Genomic DNA, 27,599 nt, shown 5'->3' with positions numbered 1-27,599 from the left:
CAGGGGTGCAGCGTCAAAGGGGTGCCTCTCTGGGTGCCCAGTGGGCTGTGACCCGCGAGCACCCAGGGGATTGGAGTGGGGGATGCAGGCCTCCACAGGGGGAATTCTGCCCATCAGGGATGGATCAGGCCCAGGTCCCAGCAATGCCCTCAGAAACGGGGCCTGCGCTCTCTGAAGAGGAGATGCACAGGGCGGCCGCAGGGGGCACAGTGGCCTGAGCCCCAGCACTGGGAGGGGGAGGCTCCCCCCTCCCCTTCTCCAGCACCAGCCGGGGTACCATCCGTCCTCCACCCAAGACGTTTTTTTTAACTTGCAACCTTTTATGGGGCTGGCGTGTTTTGACAAGGAATACACTCTCAGGAGACTGCAGGACTAAGTTTACATCTGATTTACTGTATTTTAAAGTCTGGTGTGTTAGTGGGGAAGAGGCAAAGTGAGCACTGAGTCAGCGCAGGCGGAGGAGGAGGTGCGGGGTGGGGCTGAGGGAGCGCAGCACTGCCTGCCCTTGGGACTTGCCTGGTGGCCCCAGGATAAAAGCAGTGACAGGAGGTGGGGTCAGAAGGCCCTGCAGAGAATGGCTGGGGTGCAGCACCCAGGGGAATCTTGCTTGTCCCTGCCCCTGCCTGGAGGTCCTCCAGCCAGAAGCAGGGAAAGCTCCCTGCAAGTGCCAGCCGTGGGGCCCCGCAAGAACAAGCTCGCCTGTCTCCAGGGTCCCAAACGCCAAGCTCCTGTCCCATTCCTCCCAAAAGGGGCCATCTGCGTCCCAGTGGCTGTGGCTGGGCCCAGTGGGGTCCTGGGTAGGCAGGAAGGGCCACTGTTCCCAGCAAGCACTTCCCCCAAGCCGGCTGAGCATGCCGGTGAAGACTGTCCCTCCAGCCACCCAGATGCTGACCACACGATCAACTCCCAGCACTTCCCCTCCCCGTTCCCAGACCCTGCGCCCTCCAGGAAGCCTCTGAGGACCTGGCCAGAGCCACCTCCTTCCTTTCCCATCCAGGACCTGAGTGGCTGGAGGAGACTCGGAGCTGCCACGGAGACCAAGCTCCTTCAAACAAATGCTAGCCTTTGCCACCAGAGGGTGTGGCCCTTAATACAAGTGTGAGGTCCGGCCGCCCCGGCGCCCTGTGGTCCTGGGCCCAGAGCCATCTCGGGCCTCACGTTCTCAACGGGACCCTGACTCCCTGTCCATCTCCCCGCTAAATCCTGCCCAAGCTCTAGGCCGGGCAGGGGAGGGAGTCGCGAGGGCACGCGCCGCTGCCAGAGCTGCCGCGGAGGGTCAGGCGAGGCCGCGTCCTGGAGGGCCGACGCCGGAGCAGGGCGCCCTCTTGCGCGGGGGTCCCGCGGGCCAAAGGCCGGCCAGCATCCCACCCCTGGGGCAAGACCCACCGAGCTCGGGAGAAGGGCGCCCTCGGGTGCGCGGGCGCGGCCTGCTCACGGCTCCCGGCCCCCAGCGCCCGGCGACTGGGGGCGCGGGGCGCGGCTGCGCTCGCCGTCGGGCGTGCAGGCCTTGGCCGACAGCGCCCTCTCGCGGCCGGAGCGGAAGGCCGCCGTCACGGTCACCAGGTAGGCGGTGCCCGGCGCCAGGCCCTGCAGCGTGGTGCTGTTCCGGCCCGCGGGCACCTCCATGAGCTGCGCCGCGCCGCCCCGCAGGGGCCCGACCTGCACGTGGTAGCCGAGCGCGGCGGCCGGGCCCAGCGCCGGGGCCCAGCTCACGCGCAGGCTGCGCGGCCTGGCGTGCGAGATGACGATGCGCTCCGGCCCGGTCTCCTCTGCGGGGGAAGTGCCTGTGAGCTGGGAGGGGCCCGCGCCACCCGGCCCCGCGCCCTGCCCGGTCGCGCCGGCACCCCCAGCCCACCCGGCCCCGCGTCCCGCCTCACCCGGCAGAGTGCGCACCCGCAGGTGCTGTGGCCTCAGGAGCCGCACGTTGGACTCCGGCACCAGCGCCACGTCGTAGTCCGTGTCGGGGTCCAGGCCGGCCCAGGCCCAGCCCGTGGCGTTCCCTGGCAGCTGCTGGCGGCGCGCCGTTCCCGGCTTGGCGCTGGGCGCCAGCTCCAACAGGTAGTAGCCCGAGTCGGCGGTCAGTAGGGGCGGCCAGGCCAGACGGAAGCCGCTGGACGTAACCTCGGAGGCACGGAGCTGATGCGGCCACATCGCGTCTGCGGGGTGACAGGGCAGAGAACAGAGATGCCTCCTCGCACCGGACCCTGGGGCACTGACTGTTGACTCCCGGAAGACACCCAGAGGCGGGGAGCAGGGCGCGGGGCGCCAGGCCAGCCCCGGCCACGCCCACCAGATGCTAAGGATCCGCAGAAGGACATAAGTGCAGCCAGTCCCCTACTTTGCCCGGTCAGGAGTTTCCCTCCTGGCCTCAGCTCCAAGCTCAAACCAGTGCGGAGGTATAGCAGCCGCCTCCCACCCAGTCCAGTGGCCTGGACAAGGGCCCCTCAAAGGTGGCAGGATCCAAACTGATGTCATGATGTCAGAGAACAGAGGACCAGCCCCCAGTCCAGCCTGAGTGGCCAGCACAGAGTCTGGGGTCAGCTCAGCTCTGAACAGTCAAGGAAAAGGGGGCCCACGGTACAGCCAAGAGACGGGGAGCCACTGGAGAATGCCCCGAGGGGCAGGAGAGATGTGACAACCCCAGGAGCAGCTGGACCTGGAGTTTCGGGTGCTGCCGGCGTCCAGTCCCCAGGAGAGTGTGTTGGGAGCACTCCAGGGTGGGACCCCCAAACGTGTGTTACTCCTGGGCTTTGATGCCGAGCACCACAGGGCTGTCTGAGTGACGGTGCAGGGGGGTGAAGCTGATAAGTGTCTGGACAGGGTTAAGCCCTTCGGGACCCCATGCTGCCTTTAATGCTGGGCGTGCAGCTGCCCGGCTGGCACGTCCTTGCCCATCCCCCACACTCAGACCCTGCCCCCGCTCCCGGGAGCCCCCGCCCTACTGCCTCACTGCCCTGCAGCCTTGGGTTTTTCCTGTGTAGCTGCTTGCCCTTTCTCCTGCTGTTGCCTCCAGGCTCAGCCACAGTGGTTGACCCAGGGGCCACCAGGGCCAGGTGTCCTGGAGTAAATCTTCGGAAGGACACTCTACCTCCCTCCAACCCACAGTTCAACCCCTTCCGGTTTCAGGTGGACGATTAACCACAGGTGGAGACTTGGGAGGACCCTGGGGTCGTTGGCATTTTTCAGTGGCTACAGCCAACCTTGCCAGTGGCCAGGCCCTTCAACACCAGCTCCCTCTCCCGCCAGGTTTAGCTGGGTCAGGGCGTTCCACAAGAAACTTGGAGGGGAGCTGCTAGCCCCCGCAGCGGGCCCTCCAAGGCCCGGCCTCCTCTCCAGCAATCCCCACAACCGCCTGCAGTGCAGTCCCACTCCAACCCCTCCGCGGCTGCCCTTGTCCCTAGCTCTTGGGGGGCAGTCTCGGCCCTTCCTGACCTGGCCCTCCCCCTCCCTCCAGGCTTGGTGGGCCCCTCTGCAGAGTCTCCAGGCTTGGAACCTCCTACGCTTCTTCTCCAGGTAGACACATTCCACCAGATGCAGCGCCTGAGTTCCTCAGCCCACACCAAGTCCCCCACTCTCCAGCAGAGAGCCCCAACTGGAGGTGTTTACTCAAGCCTGCCCCTCTGTCCGGCCTCAGCCCAGGTTGGGGGGCACGTGGGGTGAACGGCTGGAGTGTGTCCCTGGAGAAGCCGCGTGTGCACCCCTGTCCCTGCAGCCCTGGCCTCTGTTCCAGGCATGTGAGGTCCTCCTGGAGGCTCACCTGGCCCTCTTCCTGAGTTCCCCGCTGGGGCTCCCCGGGCTCCGCCTCCTCCCACCTACCGAGAATGGAGCCCCTCAGCGCCTGGGTGATGATGTGCAGGTCATCCACATCCACGAAGTGCAGATGCTTCTCAGTGGGGGCCGAGGCGGCGGCCGACAGCTCCAGGAGGTTGCCGCGGCCAGTGCTGACGACGAAGACGGTGACGCCCAGGTCCTTCAGCTCCTGCATGGGGGGCCCCACGGGGTCGCTGGAGCCGCCGTCTGTCACCCACACCAGCACCTTGGGCACCCCCGGCCGGGCCCCCGCCGCCTTGGCAAACAGCTGCTCCTTGGCATATGCCAGCGCCAGGCCAGTGTTGGTGTCACCCATGCGCTGGGCTGCAGCGTGTATGGCGTCCTGGATGGCCGAGCCTGAGCTGTGCTGGCCGAAGGGGAACTCGGTGTGTGGCCGACTGCCCACGTGCACCAGGCTGGCACGCAGGGCCCCAGGGCCCAGGGGCAGCAGGGCCGCCAGCCGCCCCAAAAACTCCCGAACTCGGGAAAACTCATAATGAGACACGCTGGCCGAGCTGTCCAACAGAAACAGCAGGTCCCCCTGGGGGGCAGATGCCGGGGGGCCTGGGGGAGAGGGAAGGGTTCAGCCCCAGGTGGTGGCCCCCAGACAGCCCCACACCCAGGTCAGAACCCCCAGGGCCTGAGCTTTCCCTAAGCTGGTATTTGCCCTTACCCAAGAAAGCCCTGAAAGCCTGCTCAGTCACACCCCAAAGGTCCTGGGGTGGCACCCCAGAGGGGAGAGGGGTCCTAAGCCAAGAGGAGGTCCATACTCTCAGCAGTTCCAACTCTGCATCCTGGCCACATGCCTGGGGCACCCCCTGGGCTCATGTCTCGTCTGCAAAGGAGAGCTGACCCCTCCAAGCCCCCACACCCTCCCTGTCTTCAGCAGACTCTGTGTGCAGGCTGGACCCGGCCCAGCCCCCAGGAGTGGTGGGTGGATGGGTCTGGGCCACCAAGGCTTAGCTTTCAAGAAGCAGCCTACAACGCTCAGCCTCCAGGTAAAGCAACCGGTGGGGCGTGCGGTGGGGGCACAAAGGCAGCTGGGGAGACTGGGGACAGAGGTGGAGGCATGGGGGGGGCAGAGGTGGAGGCATGGGGGGAACAGAGCGCTGACTGCAGCCCCTCCCACAGCCCGGAGTCCCGGTTGGAGTCCTGACCCCACTTACAGATGATGTCACCCCTCCCCTGGCCCCCATCCTCTGCTCCACCTGGACCCAGGAAGCAGGTTACCTGCTGCAGCAGCCCGAGGGCCCTATATGTCCCTCCGGGGCCTCCCCCTTCCTCCCGGCACCCCGGGGGGCAGACGGGGCCCTTCGCCAGTGTGTCATGAGCAGACAGCGGCCTGGGGTGTCTCGGTTCTGGTCCCGGCCTTGCGGCCTCAGTTTCCCCCAACCCAGTGGGGCGACGCCAACCCTCTCACCATCCCTCTATTAACGATCACGCCAAGGAAAGGGAAACTGAGGCAGGGACAAGCCTCCCTGACAGGCCCCTCCCCCTCCCCGTCCAGGCCCCAAGATCCCGCGGAGTTGCCGGCGGGGCCCGCGCCGCAGGTGGGTGTGGTCCCCTGCCAGCTGCCCCCGCCCTACAGCCGCGGAAAGAGAGCGTGGCTCGGTGCGGACACGGTGGGGGGGGGGGGGGGGGGGGCGGGGCGCTGGGACCTGAGTCCGGCCTGGCCGCCCGCCGCACTCACCACGCTCCGCGCCGCTCCGCGCCAGCCGCAGGCTCAGGGCCAGGCCGAGCACCGTCCAGGGCAGCATCGCGCGCGACGGGACGGCCACGCTCTGCCTGCGCTCGTGGCCCGCTCGCTCCTGAGCTGCGGGGCGCGCGGCCGAGCGGGTCGGACCTGGGCCCCGCCCCCGGAGCCCGCCCCCGGGAGCCCCCGCCCACCGCGGCCCCGCCCCGAGGTCCCGCCCTGGCGCTCGCGCTACCCCGCGTGCGGAGGAGCGCCGGCTCCGGGGAGGCGCGCGCACAAAGGGCCCAAACGTGCGGCGACACGCGGCTCTCACCGGGATGCCGCCGAGGCACACGCGGGTGGCATGCACACACAGACACTGAGGTCTCCCTTTCCGGCTGTAAGGCCTTGGAGTCAGCCCTGTCCCCTACCCCCTGCCCCCTGCCCCCAGCCAGGAGCCGAGCAGGGAGCCACCAAGCTGGGTCATCCCTAGGCCCGCTGCCCTTGGCTCCGCAGTGTTGGGAGTCCCTGAAGCCAAGCCCAAGAGAGCCCCAGGGGGTATGAGAGTGTGTGGGTGACACCAAAAACAACGTCCCCCCAACAAGTCCCAGGCCACAGAGACTGGGGAGGGGCAGGTGTATGGGAGCTGTGACATGTTCCTCCAAGGAATGACCAACAGAGATTAGGAGGGTGGAACTCAGAAAGGAGACAGGGCGTCGGGAGAGGAAAGAAGCCTGAGACCTTCAAGGGGAGCTTCCGGGGGGCACCTCACCTGGCTTCTTAGAGGAAGAGGCATAGGAGCCGAGGATGGCTGGTTCAGGCCTGTCCAGTGTGATCGTGCTGGGCATACCGCTGTCCCCATAGGCCCTGCCCAGTGAGGGGCCCAGGGCTGAGGCCAAACTCCAGGACTGAGGACAGAACCCCCCAGGCAGCCCACTGGGGAAACCCTCCACTGTGACCAGGAGCCGCGCATCTGGGATCCTGGCTAGACCAGAGCAGAGGTGGTTGGCTGCAGGGGACATCCTGAGGGACACTCAGTGCCCCCAGGGCAGATTCCTTGCCCTTAGGTGAGATGGGGCAGTGTCCCGTGGGCAGGAGTGAGGTCCAAGAGAGCCCTGCCCCCCTCCCTCCTAAGATGCCTTCCTGTGGGGTCACCGCCGCCCTCTCCCACTCCTCTCTGTGCAGCTGGGTGGGGGGCACAGGTCCCCCACGGGGAGGAGGCAGGGCCATCTCTGCCAGGATGTCCCCTCCCTTTCCTCCCTCCCCAGGAGGATGCCCAGCAGGGAGGACGGATGGGACTCAATGGTTTTCCTTCCTCCCTCTGGCAGGTGAGACGCCAGGCTGGGAGACAGACTGGAGCTCTGACTTTGCCTAAAAAAGGAAGCAGCTCAGCTGAGCCTGAGGAGCTGGGGCAGGAACAAGCCAGAACTGTGTCCCCGCCGTCCCACCCCACCCCCCCACCCCCACCCCCCGCCGGGAATCTTGGCAGTGCTGGGGCTGGCTCAGCTCCACAGACCTCAGGCCTCGGCTGGGACCAGAAACTGCCTGGTGCTTCCGCCTGGGCCCCGGGGGGGCGACAATGGGCTCGAACCCCCAAAGTTCAGGGTGTACCGCCCAGAGGGACCGTGCCTGGCCCCCAGCCCTCCGGCACCGGAGGCTGAGCAGGGCTGCTGCGGAGGTGGGGCTGTGAGCGGAGGCAGCTGGAGGAGAGCCGGGGGCCCCGCGGGGAGCTGACCCAGGTGCAGACGGCCCACACTGGCTGGCTGGCCTGGCTCCTGTTCTAGCTTGATGGGCGCCCACCAGCAGGGAGCGGGCAGCACCGGATCTGCCCTGTGGGTCCCCACTCCTGCCCAGCGGTGGGCCCACTGTCACACCTCGGCTGTGCTGCTGGGCTGACGGGGCCTTCTGGAAAAACTGAGCCACTCTTCTTGGCCATGACTCAAGCACTCGAGGAAGCAGGCGTCCTCCTCCCTCCAGCCTCTCTGTCAGAGGGAGAAGGGACGGGGGCCTGGCCTTGGGAGTGGTCAGCCAGGGCCTCTCCCTAGCCTTGGCCGAGCTCGGCCACCTGCCTTGGCCACCTGATGCTCGTGCTGAGCTCTGGCCTGACCCCCGCAAACTGAGACCACCCCACCCCCACCGGGTCAGCTCTGCCCCCCTCAGTCCCCTGATCTGCTCTGTGGCTCAGCCGGCCACACCACCCCCTGCTGCCAGCATCACGGTGAGTATCCTCACCACCCCCCCCCGAGGTGAGACATGGGCAGATGGAGGGTCCCCAGAGAACACAGGAGTCAGCCAGGGGTGTAGTGGTCAGGGCCAGGGCTGGGCTTGAGACAGACGCCAGAGGAAGCACAAATATAATGGCCGGGAAACATCCTTTCTGAAGCAAGACAGGCCTGGGGGCAGGGGGAGCAGAGAAGGACGGAGGCGTCCTGGACACATCCGGCTCTGGCCCCAGCCCCCTCCCTCCCCCGGGGCCAGCCCCTGCCTGGCCCTGTGTTCTGGGGACCAGGAGGAGGGAGCAGCCTGTGGCCTTGGCCCAGTCCGGGAGTCCCCAAGCATCACTTCCCAGAGCTGGCGCACCCTGCCTGTCGGTTCACAGGCAGGTGGACAGGGCTCCACAAAACCCAGGGACAACGTCTGCTCTCCAAGGCACCGCCCCTGCTCCCCGCCGGTCTGCAGGAACGCGCCCTCCTCCACACCGTCCAGGCCTCTGCAGAGAAGAAGGGCCTTTTGTCCCCAGCTCACTGTGGTCATGTTGACCCCTGGGAAAAGGGCAGCTCCCGGGGCCTCTGACCCCACCCCTGACCCCAGCTGAGAGTCCGAGAGGCAGAGTGGCTCGGCCCCGCCCTGCCCCGCAGAGATGCCTATGATGCTGGTTTTCGCGTCAGTTGTATCTTACACAGGCACCCACACACACACAGCTGGGAACACAGAAACCAGAAGTGGGGGTCGGCTGCTGTGGGCCTGGAGGGTAGCGTGGGCGAGCCCGAGGCCCCCTGACTGCACGCAACAGTCACAGGAGCAGAGGGAAGGGGTGGCCGAGAGTGGCAGGGCCCAGAGGCCCCGGCCGACACCCACCCACACATTCTTCTAGGCTCAACTTGCCTGTTTGTGGTCAGGGACGTGCCAGGGCCTGAGGGCCAGTCCTGGGGGTCTGGTGGTCCCATTGTCTCGTTCCCTAGGGGCCCGGGCCTGCCCCTTCCGGCCCCAGAGACGACCCCTGCCCAGTCCTTCAGCCAACAACACCCAGGGTGGCAGGGAAGACAGCTGATGGGGTGGGCAGCCTGGGTACGGGGGTGGGTGCCACCCCATCTGCATTCATCAGTTATCTGTGTGCTGGGCCCAGCCACACGACAGGCTCTGCACTGGGGATGTGCAGGCACTGGGCAGAGCCCCTGTCCTCCCAGCCCTGCCGGGCTAGAACAACGAGGATGGGCAGCGGCGAGTTTGCAAAGATGCATGTCTACTCATCTTCCCCTTGGAGGGTGGGGTCATGTCAGACCACGGGGCAGGAGCTAGAGGAAGTACCAGAGCCCTGGGGTGGGGGCCTGCCAGTGTATGTGAGGGCAGCAAGGATGCCTGGGAGGCATAAAGGGCAGGGGCAGGCTTCATGGGGGAGGCGAGGGCCTAGGGGCAGGATGGGGACTGATGCCAGGCCTCGAAGAAGTAGAGGCCCAAGGGCACAGCTGGGAGGCAGAAAGACAGGCAGGCAGCAGGTGCTCCTGGTTTTCAGCCTGTGCAGGGTACTGAACAGTGGTGCCCTTCCCGAGGGGGGACCCCTCCCTAGTTTGGGTTCCCTGTGCTGGAACCTTCTGTAACAGGGAGGTGACCCTCATACCCTGTCCTAGCCCCAAGCAGGGTTCAGGCAGGCTTACATAGGGAAAGGGAGAGCAGGGAGGGACAGAACTGTGTCAGCACCTTGGTTGGGGGGAGTCCCCGGGGTGAGCGTGGGACCATGGGGCAAGGGGAGGGGCCTCAGTCCCCAGAGTCAGCACAGGGCTGGCTCTGCCTGTTCCTCCCCAGCCCACCCAGCACAGCTCAGTTTCTGCCCAGCACCCCTTGCCTGGCCCACATGCCTGGGTGGGGCCGGGCTCACACCTGGGGTACAGACCATGGGGACAGAACGGGCCAGCTCTCCTAGCCCTGCCTAGCTGCTCACCACTCAGAGTGTGCCTGCAGACACCTGGGCTGCTAGGAAATGCTTTGTGAATCAATAAGTGGCCTTGGGCAGATCAGGGAACCTTGCGAAGCCCAGACTCTACACCTGTGGGGTCTGGACAGTGCCCCCCCCAGGGGTGTGAGGGCCGTCAGACAGAGGCGATGCAGGCACGCCCTCACATGCACACACATGTACACCCACACACGATGCACACGCGCGCACACACGCACAGGCACGCGCGTGCACGTGCACCCCCATGGCCAGGCACGCTCTTTCGGGGCAGGGGCCTGGGTACTTGCAGAAAGAGAATTTTTTGCCCAAAGTGGAGGTCACCTCTGACCCACCCAGTACCGTCTGACCCTCCACTTTACCGTCCTCCCTGATGGCTGGCCCCCTAAAGCAGACCCCTAGGCTCCTCTGTCAACCTTCCACAGCCTCCCACAAGTATTCCTTTTGTGAGTGGGTGGGAAGAGCTGGAGCTGGGGCAGACTGTCCCTGGGGCCAGCTGGAGGCCACGCGGGGCTTGGGCAGGCCTGGGAAGCCGGCACACACCCTAGGAGCCAGTGGGCTCAGCAGCTGGGCTCCCCATGGTGGCCTCCCCACCCCCACCAGGCCCAGCTGCTGTTTTGATGACTCCAGGGCCAGGCGGATCCTCAGGACAGTCCTCTGACGCCTGGCCAGAGCCTGCCCAGCCCTAGGCGGGAGGGGAAGGAAGGCGGCTTCGGACCGGGGAAGCTCTCCTCGGGCACGGGGCAGCCAGCCGGGCTCCCATCTGACCGGCCACAGACAATAGGAGAACCCCAAGGACTCCTGCTGGACCTGAATCAGCCCCGCTTCAGGCCCTGTTCAAGCCACGAGTGAGCCCTGAGCGCTGATCCTTGGGCACATCTGGGCCCTGACCTCCTGGTCACAGGTGGAGCCCTGGTGGCCACATGGTGTGCTAGATCCTTTCCAAGGCCTTCCACCTATTACTAGATTCGGGACGAATTACAACAAACATTTTTTTTTTTTTTTTTTTTTTTTTGCGGTACGCGGGCCTCTCACTGTTGTGGCCTCTCCCGTTGCGGAGCACAGGCTCCGGACGCGCAGGCTCAATGGCCATGGCTCAGGGGCCCAGCCACTCCACGGCATGTGGGATCTTCCCGGACCGGGGCACGAACCCGTGTCCCCTGCATCGGCAGGCAGACTCTCAACCACTGCGCCACCAGGGAAGCCCACAACAAACACATTTTTAATACACTGCTGGGCTTACAAGGCAGTAGATATCTTCCAAGCCCCCTCCCCTCAGGAAACGCTAGAAAGAAGTGCATAAATAAACAGAAGAATAGGGAACAGAAACCCAGGATGATGAACGGAAACAAATGGGAAAGCAGAGAATCCCCTGAACACAGGGATGGAGCCACAGTGCATCAGGGCCACAGTGGGGGTGCCCTGCACAGCGGGGTACTAACCAGGACCCTAACGGGGGCCCAGGTTGGTCACGGCTCACAAGGGCATCCTCTGTGGAGGGACGTGGCCTCAGAATGTTCACAGGTGGGGGCTGATGCTTAACAAGTACAAACGTTCAAAGAAACGACATGCTGTTACTGAGTCAGCAGAAGCAACAAATAACAGATTTAGGCCCCCAAAGGCAAAGGGAGTGCAGTTGTTAGGCACAGTCTGTAAAATAACTATGTGTGCGGCTTCCCTGGCGGTCCAGCGGTTAAGACTCCACGCTCCCAGTGCAGGGGGTGAGGGTTTGATCCCTGGTTGGGGAGCTAAGATGTCGCATGCCGCAGGGCACTGCCAAAAAATAAATAATTAAAAGAAACAACTACGTGTGAAATGTTCCAGAAGTCGAAGCTGGAACCCAAATCACGAGCATATGCACCAAGAGATCATCAAAATCATCAGATTTGAATAAGAAGTGAGTAGTATAACTTTTAGATAGGGCGACATCATAATTTAAGTTAAATGGATGTGATAATCAGCAGATTAGACTCAGCTAGTGCTTAGTGAACTCAAAGAGGGAGATGAGGAAACTGCCCAGAACGCAGCACTGGGAGACAAGGAGATGGAAAACACAGAAGAGAGTTGAACTGACACGAGTGGTGAAAGCACAGTGGGAAGCATTCACATAATAGGTGTTTCCCAGGAAAGAATGTGTAGAATGAATGAGACAGAATTGAAGAAATAATGGTTGAGAATTCTCCAGAACTGCCAAAAGATGTGAATCTGTAGAAACGGGACACACCGTGTGTACCAAGAGGATAAATAAGAACATAGCCACAACCACAAACATGCTTAAAAGCACAGAAAGCAAAAGACGGAAAAGATCTTAAAATTATCCAGAGAGAACAGACAGAGCCCTCACTCTAAACGCTGACCCCGGTCTCGGGCTGAGCCCTGCATGCCCTAGTGCTCTGGCCGCAGAAGTTCTGGAACCGTGGAGCGTGGAAGTCTCCCCACCTCTGGCACTCGCTGGAGGCCGCTGCCGGACCAGACAGGGGGCCCGCAGGGACTGCCCGTTGTCGGGGCACAGGAGCCCAGGACAGCCACAGTGGCAGAAGCCAGGAAGGCCGCCTCTCTCCGAGCCTGGCCACGCGCCCCTTCTCCGAGAGCCATCTCCCTGTTCTCTGGGGGCGTCCCAGCCCCTCGGCGGCTGCGGGGACTGCGGAAGCCGGTAACGGTGGGGAAGGGCCGTCCCGGTCCGGGGGAGTCCGGTGCCACCTCGCGGCCCCTCGGAGCACTGCGCACGGGGCCGCGCGGCACGCACGGGATTTCCCGGCCGGGACCTGGACGCAGACCCTGAGCTCACCAGCCTGGAGCCACCGATGGGGGACACGGGGGGAGTTCGGGGGCCTCCGGGATTTGGAGAGGCCTCTGGGGTCACACCCAGGCTTAGAGCTGCTCCTCCCCGTCGGGGTGGCGGCAGGGTCCGGGACTCCAGGTCGGGGGTGGCAGCAGCGAGCGGAGGCGTCGGGCCAGGCGGGAGCGGGCGGCCCAGGCGAGCACCAGCAGCGGAGGCAGCGAGAGGAATCCCAACACGATGAGCGCCGCGGAGCCGCGGTCGGACAGCAGCGCGCGGCACGCAGGGCGGGGCGCCGGGTGGACCTGAGGGCGGGGCGGACGGTCAGGCGGGGCGGTAGGGCCTCAGTTCCGAGACGGGGCCTGGCAGCAGATGGACGGGGCGGGAGCTAAGCCCGGCTTCGGCTGTGAGTTGGCCGGGGGCGGGGCGGAGCCGGTGCAGCTGGACCGGGGCGGGGCCTGGTTACAAAAGGACCGGGAGAGGGCGGGGCCTCAATTCCGGGGCGGGGCCTGGGGGGGCAGAGGGATTGGGGCGGGGCCTGAGAGCAGGGGGACCGGGGCGGGGCCGGAAGAGGAGACAGCGGGGCCTGAGGTCTGGCAGAGCCGGCGTCGGGGGTGTGGGGGGGGGGGGGGCGCTGGGGCTGGCTGTGAGGCAGGCATTTCTCAGCCGAGGATGGGAGATGGAGACCCAGGCGGTAAATGGCCCGAGTAGGAGCCCCTTGAGGGGAGGCTCAGATAATAGCTCTCTCTGCTCTCCCATGGCCCTTTCCTAAGTTGGCATCTGACCCTGAGGCCCTACCCTGGGGTGTTGCCAGCTGGCGCCACCTTGTCTACTGCGGCCCAGCGTTCGGCCCTCTTCCCCCGGCCCCCCCTTCCCCAGATGGGCAGAAAGGGGCCCATCTGCCTATACCCTCCCTATCCCAGACCAAGCCATAACCCCTTCCATACGTGGGGAAACCCATCCCAGGGGAGGAGGGGTCTTCAGGGGGGCTGTGTGTTGGGGGAGGCTGGGAGGATGGGGACTGTGGACTGGTTAAATCTGACAATATCTTTATCTTCTCTTCCTGGAACCCTTCTCCTCTTCCCACCCTGCCCAGCTGTCCAGGCCCTGGCAGCTCCTGGTACAAGGCTGAGAGGCCTCAGGGGAGGGGAGAGAGCCTTCCCCTTGGGTGGCAAACAAAAGCCCTTCTTTTGATGTGGCCAGTGGCGGGGGGAGGGGGGCTTGGCAGGAGAAGGAGCTCTTCAGGGAGGGGCACACGTGCCTCCAGGGACCTGCACTCCCCGAGGACCCCAGACAGTCCCTCAGCCCCGCGCCCGTGGACGGCTCAGCTCACCCTCGAGTGGCACAGGAATCCCAGGTACACAGTGGTGGCTGCGGGCAGCAGCAGCAGCAGGAACACGGCTGCGGGCAGCAGCAGATGGAGCACGAGCCCAGCCAGGGCCCGACCCAGCAGCAGCAGGACCCCCAGGCCTTGGGCAGCCAGGCCTGCCCACCCTGGGGACATCAGGTCTGAGGCCTGGCGGTCAGGAAGCCTTCGGGGCAGCATGGGTGCTGTGTCTGAAGCACCTCCTCCCTCATCCTCCTCTGTCTCCCTCTCCTGCTCACTCATGCTCTCTTGGCAGTGGGCCTGGTGGGCTCACAGTGGTGGTCACGTGGCTGGACTGATGCCCATCCTCCGCCCCCCGCCCAGGTCGGATTAGCAACCTTTTAACCCCAGGTTGCCAGGTCAGACCTCCACCCAGACCCCAGCAACCAGATAGTGGACTCAGCTGGAGGGCAGGGCCCTGGTCCAGTTAGGTCCAGCCCTGACCATCAGTCTCCAGGGTCACACCTGAGCCTCAGGTCCTCGCTGCCAGGCTGACCCTCTCTCTGCCAGGTTACTACAGCTCCAGCCCTGCCCAGTCTCCCCCGCCAGCCCCTGCGTGCTCTGGTCGGAGCCCTGCACAGCTGTCCTGAGAGCTCAGCACTGGGCTGTCCTCACCCCAGGTCCCGCCCTCTCCCCACTTCCAGACCCTGCACACAATGGTTTCATTTCATCAGTCTCAACTCTGGCAACTGCCCCATCCGTAGCTGCCACGGGAAGGTCAACATCTGACCTCGCCCCCTCTGGTTCCCTCATCCCCAAACCTGGCCCCTATCAGCATCAGAACAGCCCCAGAAGATGCTGGGTGCCCACACTGCAGGGCTGTTGAGAGGGCACATGGGTAACGTATGTGAAATGCTTAATGTGGAACTCAGCACACAGTAGGTGCTCGATAATGGCAGCTGCCATTACAGGTATCCTTGGTGTCAGAATCCAACCCATCCTGAAAACGGGGGGAGCGTGTATTCTGTGATTTCAAGTAAGCGGGGAGGAGGCATTCCCAGCCCCTCCGAAAACCCCAACTAATTTCTCCAAATATTACCAAAATACTCTTAGCATCTAACAGCCTCCCGGGGTTTCCGTGCACGACATACAGTGTTTTAAACACCAATTACAGGGACTTCCCTGGTGGTCCAGTGGGTAAGCCTCTGTGCTCCCAATGCAGGGGGCCTGGTTTTGATCCCTGGTCAGGGAACTAGCTCCTGCGTGCATGCCACAACTAAGAGTTCACATGCTGCAACTAAGAAGCCTGCATGCCTCAACTAAAGATCCCACATGCTGCAACTGAGAACCGGCGCAGCCAAAATAAATCAATAAATAAAATTATTTGAAAAATAATAACAAATAAATAAACACCACTGACATTACTAGCTGACACTTAAACCACTGAGTGGGTTGTCTGGGAGCTGGATGAAGGAGGCCGGGTGGCACCAGATGTGAATGTTTCTCTTTCCCTCCCCCTACAGTCCGCCTCATCCCTTCCGACTTTTCTTCTAACGTTTCCCAGGCCTCTCAAGCTCACCAGCACCCCTCAGACACGTAGGGATGCGGGACGATGACAGCGACATGCACAGCTTGTTCAAGGGACGCGGTTGGAGACACGCCGGCCGGGACAGCTGCTGAGGCCCCCTGCAATGCACGCCAAGCCCTGCTGCCCAGCACGTGTGCAACTGAACTGCTTGCACTGGCACACGCGTGTGAAGATTTCACGGTAGCTGTTTATTTATTCTGATAGTGAAGTTGCGGTAAAAAAGAGAGTTCAGACAGCAAGTGTAGTGGACTCATCTCCTTTCTAAGCCCCACCCTCTCCCCCAGGTCTTCCACTCATTCATTCACTCACTCAACAAGTACTCCGCTGAGCTCCCGCTGTGCGCCAGGCACGATGGATGCCTGTGGATTCAAAGCGGAGGGAGGCCAACAGAGGCCTCTGCCTGTAGCGGGACAGCTCTTTGCAGGTCACTGAGCAAGCTGCAGTGCCCAGGCCATGGCAGAAGCGGGGGGACAGGCCCCACGGCCCACTCTCACTGCCTTCTGCCTGTGGGGAGGCCACCAGGAGGCAGTTTCTAGCTTCCGTGCCTCTGAGGTACAGGACGGTGCACGGGGCCCCCAGGGCGCGGCTGCAGCACAGAGGCTGCTCCTCAGCAACGGGGTGCCCCTCCCACCCCGTGTCCTCGTGCCCCTGTCATCTGGCCCTGCTCCCTTCAGCGTCTTCTGGGTCATCCCGTGGGGACAGAGTGCAGAGGCCTGACACCCTTGCTTTTCTGGCCTTTGCCGGCTGCTTAACCAGTAGACTGTCTGCATCCACCCAGAACACCTTGCTCCTTACGGGACGAATCTGCCAGCCTGTGCGACGTGCTCTCACGAAGCTCTCATTCTAGAGGAGGAGTGACCGTGGCGTACGGGGTGGGACCCGTGTGGCTGGGGAGTGGGACGGGGCCTCTCAGCTCCTTGCCTGGAGACCCACCCTTTGGATCCGGCACCTGGAAGGGCTGCCTCTCTGGAGGGCAGGGCCCTGAGGACACCTCGTCCGTCTCCGGAAGCTGGGGAGGGGCTGGGGTGGGAGCCACCACCCCAAAGCCGTGCTGCCTCTTGGTGAGCCGTCATGAGAGGCGCTGGAGGGACAAGGCTGCAGAGGCCGCCCCATGTCCTTCTCCCGTCTGGGCTCTGGACGGGTGGCCTCACCCAGGGATTGGGGGATGGGAAGGCACCTTCAGGGCCTGCCACCCACCCCGGCCCACCCCGCCCCAGGGCCCCAGAGCCACGGTGACCAACCTGGAGGCCTTACTGAGGGCTTCCTGCAGCACCACGTCCACCGTCCAGATGTAGCCCGTCTCCGATCAGTCCTCCCTCTGCCTGGCTCCCTCCTTCAACTGCCTGGGGCTCTGCCCCTCTACAGCCCCTGGAGACCTGCCTCAGTCTCCTCTCAGGGGGGCTTCCTATCCCACCCCTTGGTCCAGGTTGCCTGCCTGGTGTCCCTGGAGAATCTTCTGTCCTCATGCGGCATCTGGGTGGGGGGAAGGGTCCCACCTCACCCTGCCCACCACCCCAGCCTGGTCTTAGCCAGCAGAGACAGGAGTGGGGCTGGTGGGCAGGGCTTGAGCGGGGGACCCGGGGGAAGGTGTGTGGGTGTCTCCTGGGGACGAGTCGTGGCACATCAAAGGCTGTGCTCCTCGAGGAGCTGTGGTCCACGGGCAAGTTCCTGCCTGCCTGGTCTTTGTCTCCCGGGAGGGAGGACAAGCCAGAGGCCCTGGCAGTTGGCAGGGGCTGACGGCTGCTGGGACAGGGGCTGTGGCCCGCAGGCAGGGCCTCCCCCTTAAGTTGCTGGGTAAACAGGTGGAGAACTGGCCCTTAGCCCGGCCCCCGGGAGGCCCCACCGCCACCGCACAACTGCAGCTCCAGCCTTCCACCTTCTGGGAGCAGATACCCCACCGCTGTGCCTTCAGGGGGAGTTTCATGAAAGGGCCACCAGGCTGTGGCTGGACCGGGACGGCATGTAGAGGACCCCCAGACGGAGGACAGAGCCCCTGGGTGGGCTCGCTTTGGGGGTAGCTGAGAGCCAAGGCCGTCTGAAGGCTAAGTGGTAGCCAGGTTCCCCTGGGGAGATAAGGGGTTCATGTCGGCCTGGGGACAGTGGGCTGGGTCTGGCCTGGGCCTCCAGCATCCATGCTGGATTCCTGTTCTTTCCAGATGGACTCTAGGGTCTCTGAGCCCCGGGAGCAGGACCTGACAGAGGCAGGGGCAGAGCAGGAACTACGGTGGTTGGAGCTGGGCTCCGAGGAGGCCCCAGGAGCTGGGACAGAGGGGCCCAGCGCCCCACAGGCCTGGGGGCGCCTGCTGCAGGCCGTATGGAAGGGTCACGTGGGCCTGGTGACTCAGCTACTGCGGCAAGGGGCCAGTGTGGAGGAGAGGTGAGCCCAGGGGTAGGACCGGGTACTCCACGGGGGTGGGGGTAGGGATGGTGGCTTGTGTCCCTTCAGTGGGAGATGGAGGCATTGGTCCCTTGCGGGGTGGAGAGGGTTCCCTCCTGGGCAAAGGTAGCAGGTCTCTTCCCCGTGCCCCGCCCTCGCCCGTGCCGCCCTCCCCGCCCCGTAGGGACCGCGCGGGCAGGACCCCGCTGCATCTGGCCGTGCTGCGTGGCCACGTGCCGCTGGTGCGTCTCCTGCTGCAGCGCGGGGCCCGGGCCGTAGCTGCAGACCGCGCGGGGCGCACGCCGCTGCACGAGGCCGCCTGGCACGGGCCCTCGCGGGCGGCCGAGCTGCTCCTACAGCGCGGGGCGTCAGCGAACGTGCGCTGTGGGGCCGGCCTCACGCCACTGCACTGGGCCGCCGCGCTGGGCCGCACGTTGCTGGCCAGGCGCCTGCTGGACGCACCGGGCCCGGGCCCCGCGGCGGCGGACGCACACGGCTGGATGGCAACACACTGGGCGGCCGCGGGCGGCCGGCTGCCGGTGCTCGAGCTGCTGGCGGCGGGTGGTGGCGCGGGCCTGGACGGCGCCCTGCTCGTGGCGGCCGCGGCCGGGCAGTCGGCAGCGCTGCGCCTCCTCCTGACGCACGGGGCGCGGGTGGACGCCCGGGACGGCACGGGGGCCACGGCGCTGGGTGTCGCTGCCGACCTGGGCCGCCGGCAGGTACGTCTCGGCCCGGGCCCCGCGTGATCGTGCGGGTGGTGGGGAGGGGCCAGACACCAGGGCCCTGAGTGCCGCCCTGCCGTCACTCCCCTTGGTAACCAGCTCTTGGAAGCCCAGGGACGGCGCTGGGCCGGCAGCACCAAATATTTATTGGGCACTGGCCATGGGCCTGAGTCCAGCCGGGCCCCGGGCGGTGCAGAGGGGCTACAGGCGGCTCAAGACCATTAGGGGGCAAGTGCGGTCTCCAAGTAGAGACCCAGCAGGTGCCATAGGCGGCACCAAATAAGGAAGCAGTGTGGAGAAAGGGGGCGCTGAGGGCAGCTGAGCACTGTGTGGACCACCCAGGCCAGCCCTGCCCCTGCCCCCTTCTCTTATAGGACATGGAGGTGCTACTTGAGCATGGGGCCGACTCAAGCCTCAAGGACAGGCACGGCCGCTCTGCACTCCACAGGGCTGCTGCCGGTGGACATCTGCTCGCCGTCCAACTGCTGGCCGCCTGGGGAGCAGACGTGGACGCTCGGGACATGTTGGGCCTCACCCCCCTGCACCACGCTGCCCGGGGAGGCCACATGGAGGTCGCCGGCCACCTCCTGGCCAGGGGCGCGAAGGTCGACGCTGCTGGCTGGCTCCACGTGACCCCCCTGCATCTTGCCGTGGAGCGCGGCCATGGCTCCACCGCAGAGCTTTTGCTGAGCCGGGGGGCCAGCCCCACCCAGAGGACACAGTGGGGGGAGGTGGCCCAGGATCTGGGGCCTGCCGTCTCCACAGCCTGCCGTGGAGAGCAGGAGGTGCCCCATGGGCCCCAGGGCTGCAGGGCCAGAGCAGGACCAGAGGCTGCAAGCTCCCACGGCCTTCAGGGCGTGCAGGCTCCTCTCTGCTGGTCTGAGGCTGCCTGCCAGGGTGCACGGGAGAACACCCCAGAGGTTCCTGGAGAAGAAGGGAGCAGTGGCTGGAGCCCGAGCAAGAAGCGTGTGGCTGACCTGGAACTATTCCAGACTCCCAGGGCCACGTCAGCCCTGTAGCTTCAGCCCTGTGCACGCTCTTTGGCGGAGAGACTGAGTCGTGGCCACAGAACTGACCAAAACCCAATGGGTTCCTGTTTGTGCGTCCCCCATCGGGGTGTCAGCCTCGGTGCTCCCCCCGGGCACACCGGCACTCTTACTGTGTTTCCTTAGATTCGGTATTTGTCTCTTGGCACCCACTCACTAATGACAGGGCCAGTTGTCCTCCTCTCCCCTGCTGTCCCGACCCATGCCCTGAACGGCTGCCTTCTCTCACGTGCCCAGCTGACATCCCCCTGCCCGAAGTCACCCAGGGCCAGGCCTGCCTCTGTGCACCAAGGCCCACTGGATTATCAAACAAACCAATCAGAAGCTGTTTCCCTGCCCTGCCCTGCCTTTCCTGTGGGAACCCCAATAAAGGCCTGAGCCTTCCCCGGGCCCCTGCTCTTACCACCCGATCGACACTGCTGTTTCTGCCTGTGTCCCTGTGGGGCGTGGTGTGCCCTCCCCTCAGGAAATGTAAGGCATAAAAATCTGCTTTCAGGAGCTTCCCTCGTGGTGCAGTGGTTAGGAATCCGCCTGCCGATGCAGGGGACACAGCTTTGAGCCCTGGTCCGGGAAGATCCCACATGCCGCGGAGCAACTAAGCTCGTGTGCCACAACTACTGAGCCTGCGCTCTAGAGCCTGCAAGCCACAATTACTGAAGCCTGTGCACCACAACTACTGAACCCATGCGCCTAGAGCCCGTGCTCCGCAACAAGAGAAGCCACCGCAATGAGAGGCCCGTGCACCGCAACGAAGAGCAGGCCCCGCTCGCCACAACTAGAGAGAGCCCCTGTGCGCAGCAACGAAGACCCAACGCAGCCAAAAAATACCCGCTTTCAGTAGCTTTAGCCTCTCCCTGTCATCACTCAGCCATCTCTGTAAATTAAAAACCCTGCAGTGTGACAGATACAGAGTGACAGTTGTCTCTGATTGTCCACACCTGCATCCTCATAGAAAATCAATGTCCTTAGATTTTTCTGGAAGAACAGCTTTAGAGGACAGATTTCATCTTTTGAAAGTGAGAGCCGTCTTGCTAAATTAGCGACTGTCCGGGGACCCTGGGAGCACTTGGATTTTACCCCCAAGACAACGGAAGCCTTTGGGGAGAGTGAGCTCACGTGACATGGTCTTTCTGGCTCACGGGGCCTGCAAGTGCAGGGTGAACTGTAACTGGGAGGAGGAAACCCGGGAGACCACTGAGACGGTGACGGCATAGCAGTGGGGGCGGGAGAAACAGGCAGAATTGGGACAGTTCTGTGGGCACAGCCCTCTGGACCTGCTGATGGTTGGATGTGGGGAGGGGCAGGGAAAGGGAGACATAACAATGACTCCTGGCGGGGCCTGGGCCCGAGGTGGAGGGTTGGGTGGGAGACCAGATGCACAGGAGACGAGAATGGGGCAAAGATGAGGCCTGGAGTGACATCTCTGGAGTCCTCAGAGTAAGGGTGGGTTTTCTTTGTTTTGTTTTTGGATTTTTGGGGGCGCGCCGAGTGGCCTGTGGGACCTGCGGGATCTTAGTTCCCCAACCAGGGATCAAACCCGAGTCCTCTGCAGTGGAAGCGTGGAGTCTGAACCACTGGACCACCAGGGAAGTCCCGGGGTGGTTTTTAAAGCTGCAGGATGGACCTCCAGCCAGCCTCCAGCACAGCCTGCGGGCTCGACCTCAGAGCACACCCACAGCCCGACTGCCTCTCACCTCCCCCGCTGCATCCACCATGTCCAGGCCACCGTCAGCCTTGCCTGGAATGCTGCCGTAACCAGGCCAGCCCCCAGCCTAACTGTTCTTCTCGCCTGATCCCTTGACTCCCAAGGGGCTGTTCTCAGAATAGTAGCCATAATCCTGTTCACTGTCCTGCGCAATCCCCCAGTGGCTCCCTTTCACAGAGTGTAGACCAAATGTGGTGTACGGTGTTGTTCGCAGATGCCTCAGCGACCTGGCCCGTTGCACGTGCTTCTACCTCAACATCTGCTGACAGGGGAGCCTGTGATGACTCCCAAAGTATTTCACTACAAACTATGTATTAGTTCAAACGTAAATGCGGTGGAGAAACCTGGCAAACAATACTGTAACCAAATGGTCAAAGCTGACATCACCCGTGTTGGGACAAGCTGCCATCGTGGCCTCCTGGTGCCATGCACCGAGAAAGACACAATATAATTTCTGAAGTATTCTGCTACAAATGTGTAACCTGATTCTAATCACGAGGAAACATCAAACTCAAATTGAGAGGCACTCTACAAAGTAAGTAGCCTGTACTCTTTAAGAATGCCAAGGTCAAGAAAGACAAAGAAAGGCTGAGGGACTGTTCCAGATTAACCCTGAAAGTTAGACATAAGAACTCCACGCACTGCATGATCCTGGACAGGGAAAAAAGCGGTAAGAATATGTGACAGAACTGGAATGCAGACTGTGGACCTGACGGCAGTATTGCATTAATGTTGAATTTCCTGATTTTGATCCTTGCGCTGGGATTTGTAAGAGAATGTCCTTGTTCTTAGGAAATACACAGTGAAGTATTTAGCTATCTCCAACTTCCCTTCAAATGGACCAGAAGAATACCCCAATAATGTGCTTATAAACATTTACGGAGGGCTTCCTTGGTGGCACAGTGGTTAAGAATACGCCTGCCAATGCAGGGGACACGGGGTCGAGCCCTGGTCCGGGAAGATCCCACATGCTGTGGAGCAACTAAGCACGTGCGCTACTGAGCCTGCGGTCTAGAGCCCGCGAGCCACAGCTACTGAAGCCCGTGAGCCACAACTACTGAAGCCCGCGCGCCTAGAGTCCGTGCTCCACAACAAGAAAAACCACCTCAACGAGAAGCCCACGCACCGCAACAAAGACCCAGTGCAGCCTAAATAAATAAATAACTTCATTAAAAAAATAAAGTGCACAGCTCCGCGGCGTAAGAGGACCAGGCCCCTCGGTGGGACGCAGCGCTTCTCCGCTCCACCGGACGCCACCCACGGCTGTCCGCCCTCCAGCTGCCGGTGAGGGGGGGGCTGGGGGGGCGGGATCCTTTCCTCCACCGCCTAGGCCCTGCCCAGCCCCGGCACCGCCCCCTGAGCTCGAGCATGCGCACAGGAGAGGGATAGCGGCGCGGACCCAGAGCGCACGCGCAGAGACCCGGAAGTTCCCCTGGGTGAGGGAAGAGCTGACCCGGAATCGCTGGGGAGGGGTGGCGACCGAGGTGCGACGCTCACCTTGGTGAGCAGAGGCGCGGGCTGCGGGCGCCATGGTCTTCCTCACGGCGCAGCTCTGGCTGCGGAATCGCATCACCGACCGCTACTGGCGGGTCCAGGAGGTGCTGAAGCACGCGCGGGTGAGTGTGCCGTGCGCCCCGCGCCCCCGTCTGGCCCGGCGCGCGCGGGTCCCGCCGACCGCCTCCTCTCCCGTTTCTTGACCAGCACTTCCGGGGGAGGAAGAATCGGTGCTACCGGCTGGCCGTCAGGGCTGTGACGCGAGCGTTCGTGCAGTGCACCCGAGCCCGCAGGCTGAAGAAGAGGAACCTGCGGACGGTAAGCGCGGCCCGCTCGGTCTCGCCCCGCTGCCCCAGCCCTCCCGAACCCGCGGGGCCTCGCGGCCGCAGGTGCACCGCGCCCGGCGAGCCGCTCCTGTGCACGCGGTTCGCGCGCAGCCCCGTTGGCACTGGCTAGGCCCGATGCGGTGTGCGGGTGTCGGGGGCGCGAGGGTGGCAGCGGGTCCGGCGCGGCAGCCTCACACGGAACCTGCTGGACAGATGCACGCAGAACTTCCCCAGCCCGGCTTCCCCTGCAGCGCTCAGATCTCTCGCAAGGCCTGGAGCGGACGCCGCTGCCCCGCCAGCCTGGCCCTTCTCGAGGCCCCTGCCTCCTCCCCTCCAGGCCTTCACCTCCGTGAAGCTTCCACCTGGACCCTTGCTACGCCCAGAGCTGTGTCTGCCCCAGAATCTCTTGCTCATCTTTGTATCCTGCCTCGGCGCCTAAAGATGTGTGTGGAGTTAATGCTTTGCAGCCGGCATTTGGATAAAGAGCACCAGCTTTTGCTAACTGTTCTTTATACTTCAGCCTGAATAGGACACTGACTTTTGTATTTGCTCTTACAAAAAAAACCTTTTAGTCCAGTGACAACCTTCGTTGAGAGATGTGGATGTAACATACAGCTGGTTCTTAAGCATCTCAGTGTTTCTCATTTCAGCTCTGGATCAGTCGAGTTACAGCTGCTTCCCAGGAACACGGCCTGAAGTACCCAGCATTCATCCTCAACTTGATTAAGGTATGGTCGAGGATGTGGTCCTGCCGAGACGTTAAACGTCTTCATAACCCGTCCAGTTGTCGGGGTCCAGCAGCGCGGGCAGTGGAATGTTAGCAGCCCAACTTTGCTTTTGTTCTTGGAGTGGGGTTCTGGCGGGTTCGGGGACGCACCACACTGGCTCTGCCGCTGCCCCGCTGGTAGCACAATTGGTAATAGGGTATGTGGCACCAAGACATAAGCCCTGGTGTTGCCCCGTCAAGAGAAAGAGGTAGAAAAACTTGGCTTTAACTTTAAAGTTTAATTTCAAAGTTTTTACACTGAATGAATTCTGGTGAGGTAGCAGATCAAGTTGAATCATAGTCAAAAAGGAGGGAAACATCTTGGAGGGAATAAAGCAAGCATGTGCCACAGAACCTTGGTCACTTGCATCTGGTGAGTATGGTATTCCCTCTGCTTTTGTGTGCATTGACGTTTTTTCTTAAAAAGCTAGGGGGAATGGGTCCTTGTGCCAGGCCCTGTGTCTGGCACTTTACAAAGATCCTCGGGGTAAGTGTAGGTGCGACACCTCTGTTTTACTGATGGGGAACTAGGCTCAAAAGGAGAGGGACTCTGCCCACAGCACAGGGGTCCCAGGTGGTAGAACAGGACTGACTTCTCCTGCACAGCTGCCTTTAATGTCAGGAGACCATCCCCCGCTTCTTTCTGCACCCCAGACTCACTGGCACTGTCCATCCATTTTCTGTTGCTTCACTCGGTAGATGACTTTGGCTCTCTCATGTAATGAGCGCCCGGTTTTGATCTTAATTCCTCTGCTTGTGCCTCACACACCTTTTCTGTGTCTTATTTTTCATCGTTTGTGGAATGGAAATTGTGGTTTCCTCTTCCCATCTGCCTTAAAGGGTACCCCAGGCCAGAGTCTGGCTGACAGCCCTTGGTTTCCCCCCCTGCCCCCCGCCCCCCTTCTCCTCCAGCGTCCTGCTTGAACAGGACTCACCACTCCCTCTCCCCCACTGGGGCTCAAGTGCTGTGTGCTAAGGTGATTCAGATCACAGGGTGCTTAGCCGTGTTCCAAGTCTTCCTGTGTTTCACTGAAATGCATTTCTGATGCTGATACAGGCTCTAATTTTCTTCCCAGTGCCAGGTGGAGCTCAACAGGAAAGTACTTGCAGATCTAGCCATCTACGAACCAAAGACTTTTAAATCTTTGGCTGCTTTGGCCAAAAGGAGGCGACAGGAAGGATTTGCTGCTGCCTTGGGGGATGGGAAGGAGCCCGAAGGCATTTTCTCCAGGGTGGCACAGCACGTCTGAGGGGGATGCTGACACCCACTGACGGCCCTTTGAGGCTGAGCATCTTGGGAAAAGTTTCCTTCTTCCCCCATGTGATGATTATACTAAAATAGGGACTAAGAGTTATTTGTCAACAATGAGTAAGTTTGACTTGCATTTGTGTTAATTTACATTTCAGTAACAGGCCTGAGAGAAAAGGCCTTATCTGCCTCTCTTGGCACAGGTTCAGAAATCTCACATGGATTGTGTAAATAAAATATTTGTGTTCTTTGGCACAAACACCTTGGGTCGGCCCTGCCTGAGTGCCCGTGTGCTGGGTGGTAATTAGGGCAAGGCTTCCCCTAGGAACCCTAGATCCTCCTGCAGGCTGGGGGGTGGCAGCAGGCCCTGCTGGTGCTTGACCTCCCCCTTCCCCTCCTTGGGTTTCCAGCAGGGACTCCCTGGCGCAGCTCTTCAGCCACTGAGCGCTAGCTGGTTTCCCTCACTCCCCAGACCAGCAGGCAGGGTGGCTGTCCGGGTCCTGGGCTCGCCTTAGCCCCCGCAGGCGGGGTGACCATCAAATCACCTGGGGAGCCTTAATGTAAGGGTCTCGGCCCCTCCCCCAAATACCTGACTTCATTAGTTCTGGAGTCAAGCCCAGAAATCTCTGACAGGGGCCGCCTCACAGCAGGTCTACCAGCCCTGCTTCCCTTACAGCCCTGTCCTCCCCCTCTGACCGCTCCCACGCAGAGGTGTCCACCCTCCTCTTGGGCTGGAATGGAACTTGTGTGCCCCTCCTGCTCAGGAACAGGGCCTCCCCTTGGTCTTCTCCAGGAGCCTCGTCTGCATTCTGAGCCCCTTCCAGCTCTGGCCTCCTGTCACTGGGTCTGTGAGCAGCTCTGCCACGCCCTGACAGCTCTCAGCAAAGCCGTCTCCTGGTCCCCAAGTCCAAGGGACACAGCCCTTGCCCCGGAGGACCATGCGCTCCCTTCCCTCCAGGACTGCCGTCCTTCCCCTCCTGTACACGCTCTGCTCTAGGAGAGCTCTTCAGGCCCACCAGAGCAGTCGCTGTCTGCTTGCTGATGACCCCTGCGTTTACCTGGCAATGCCCGCCTGACCGCACTCCGAACCCCCATGCTGGGCCCTGTGGCGATGCCGTCCCCCACCCTTTGCCAGCCCTGCCCTGGAAGTCACCCTCCTCAGACAACACCCATCTCCAGCTCAGTACAGAGCCGGTCAAATCTTTTCACTCTGCCCACTTTCCTCCATCCTCATGCGGTGAACATCTCTTCCAGCTGCAATTACTGCTCTGGCTTCTTAAGAAGCCCTTGTCGCTGTGTCCAAACATGGCCACTGGACCAAGCACTTGGAGGCAGGTGCCTGAGTCCTGTTCTGCCATGCTGAGTGCAGTGCCTGACTATGCGCCTTGTCAGAAAATGGTTCATATTGTAAACAACAGGGTGGAGGATACAAAGAGCTCTCTGGCGTGGCGGACCAAGTTCTGTGCAAGATGCACTGCTGTGAAGGAGCTGCCTTCTCTTCGTTCATCTTGATAAAGGCAGGTGGGGACGTGGCAGACAACTGTGGGCTGTTCCTGGCACCCCTGCCCTGGCCACAGAACCAGGTTTCCCTTTGTGCTGTGGCCGTGTCCCCGGCTCCAGAGTCTGGCCCTGACTGTCTAGAGCCATCAGTTTTTCCCTTTCCTCTGGCCAATCACTGTTAGGGGATGGACAGGCAGCCCAGACAGGGCCCACAAGAAACAAGTTGTTTCCTGGAGTGTGCTGCTGTGGCCCGCAGAGAGGAAAGCTCCCTGAGCTGCCGGCTGGGGTAGGGGAGGTGGGGCACTGTAGCCATGTTGCCCACAGAGGTGAAGACAGGACACTGGCGCTTAGTTCGCACAGGTCTGAGCTGCAGGATCAAGTCTCAGCAGGAGTGAAGTCAATGGCAGCCACTGGGTTTGGGCAGGTTTGAGTTGGGTGCAATCACTGGCAGCTCCCAAGTGTTTGAACCTGCCCCCACCGAGGCTCCTACGCTGCAATCTCCTCTCCAACCTGCCCCCCACCCCAAGCTCCCCCTCACCCAGTCTTGCTTTTCCATCATCCTCACACAGGTTCTTTCACTGGTCCTGGTGAAAGTTTGGGATAACTGTTCAGCAACGGATAACTAGATAACTCAGATGCTGTCGCAGCTGAGGCGAGAGCAACACTGCTGTCAGCTGACGTAAAAACCACCAGAAGCTGGCGGTCACTAATCCCGAGAGCGCCTGATACAACAGATGAGGAAATGGAGGGTCAAACCCCTGGATGGCTCCCCGCTGTTGGCAGGATAAAGTCCAAGCCCCTTCCCATGGCCCCCGGGGCATCCCAACCTGGCTCCTTTCCTCCCAAACCTGGGGGAACTCATGCCTCTTGCAACTTTGTAGCTGCTGTGGCTTTGTAGAAACATCGAATTAAACGTTTACAGCTACCCTCTCTCTCCTTTCTGGACTCAGCTCTGAAGGCGAGAACTTTGGGAATCTGGCGTTAATACCTGTACCCCAAGACCTGGACTCAGTAAAGGCTAGAGAGTAACTGACCGCGCCGGCGGCCACAAATTAACTCAGGGAAACAGCATCTCGTTGCTGCTGTGTGTG

At 62.3% G+C, this 27,599-nt stretch overlaps 4 protein-coding genes across 4 annotated transcripts; 2 read left to right on the top strand and 2 right to left on the bottom strand.

The window, feature by feature from the left end:
• Positions 1–375: 375 nt before the first annotated feature.
• VWA1 (von Willebrand factor A domain containing 1) lies at positions 376–5,631 on the bottom strand. The gene is made up of 4 exons (XM_065891472.1): positions 5,501–5,631; positions 3,817–4,374; positions 1,878–2,156; positions 376–1,769 (listed from the first exon to the last, which is right to left on the bottom strand). Exons 1-4 carry the CDS (start codon positions 5,565–5,567, stop codon positions 1,432–1,434), a joined length of 1,242 nt encoding a protein of 413 aa, XP_065747544.1. The 5' UTR covers positions 5,568–5,631; the 3' UTR covers positions 376–1,431.
• Positions 5,632–12,521: 6,890 nt separating this feature from the next.
• Positions 12,522–14,038, bottom strand: TMEM88B (transmembrane protein 88B). The gene is made up of 2 exons (XM_065897973.1): positions 13,763–14,038; positions 12,522–12,734 (listed from the first exon to the last, which is right to left on the bottom strand). Exons 1-2 carry the CDS (start codon positions 14,036–14,038, stop codon positions 12,522–12,524), a joined length of 489 nt encoding a protein of 162 aa, XP_065754045.1.
• A 3,417-nt stretch (positions 14,039–17,455) lies between these two features.
• On the top strand, positions 17,456–19,441 carry ANKRD65 (ankyrin repeat domain 65). The gene is made up of 3 exons (XM_065892279.1): positions 17,456–17,700; positions 17,885–18,419; positions 18,797–19,441. The coding sequence occupies exons 1-3, from the start codon at positions 17,456–17,458 to the stop codon at positions 19,439–19,441; spliced, it is 1,425 nt and encodes a 474-aa protein (XP_065748351.1).
• Positions 19,442–22,702: 3,261 nt separating this feature from the next.
• Positions 22,703–25,009, top strand: MRPL20 (mitochondrial ribosomal protein L20). The gene is made up of 4 exons (XM_065892236.1): positions 22,703–22,789; positions 22,875–22,985; positions 23,644–23,721; positions 24,836–25,009. Exons 1-4 carry the CDS (start codon positions 22,703–22,705, stop codon positions 25,007–25,009), a joined length of 450 nt encoding a protein of 149 aa, XP_065748308.1.
• The last annotated feature ends 2,590 nt before the right edge of the window (positions 25,010–27,599 follow it).

The sequence above is a fragment of the Phocoena phocoena genome, chromosome 1 (assembly GCF_963924675.1).
Source record: "Phocoena phocoena chromosome 1, mPhoPho1.1, whole genome shotgun sequence".
Classification (NCBI taxonomy): domain Eukaryota; kingdom Metazoa; phylum Chordata; class Mammalia; order Artiodactyla; family Phocoenidae; genus Phocoena; species Phocoena phocoena.
Note: the sequence above shows the minus strand (reverse complement) of the source record. Positions and strands in the feature narration are given on the sequence as shown.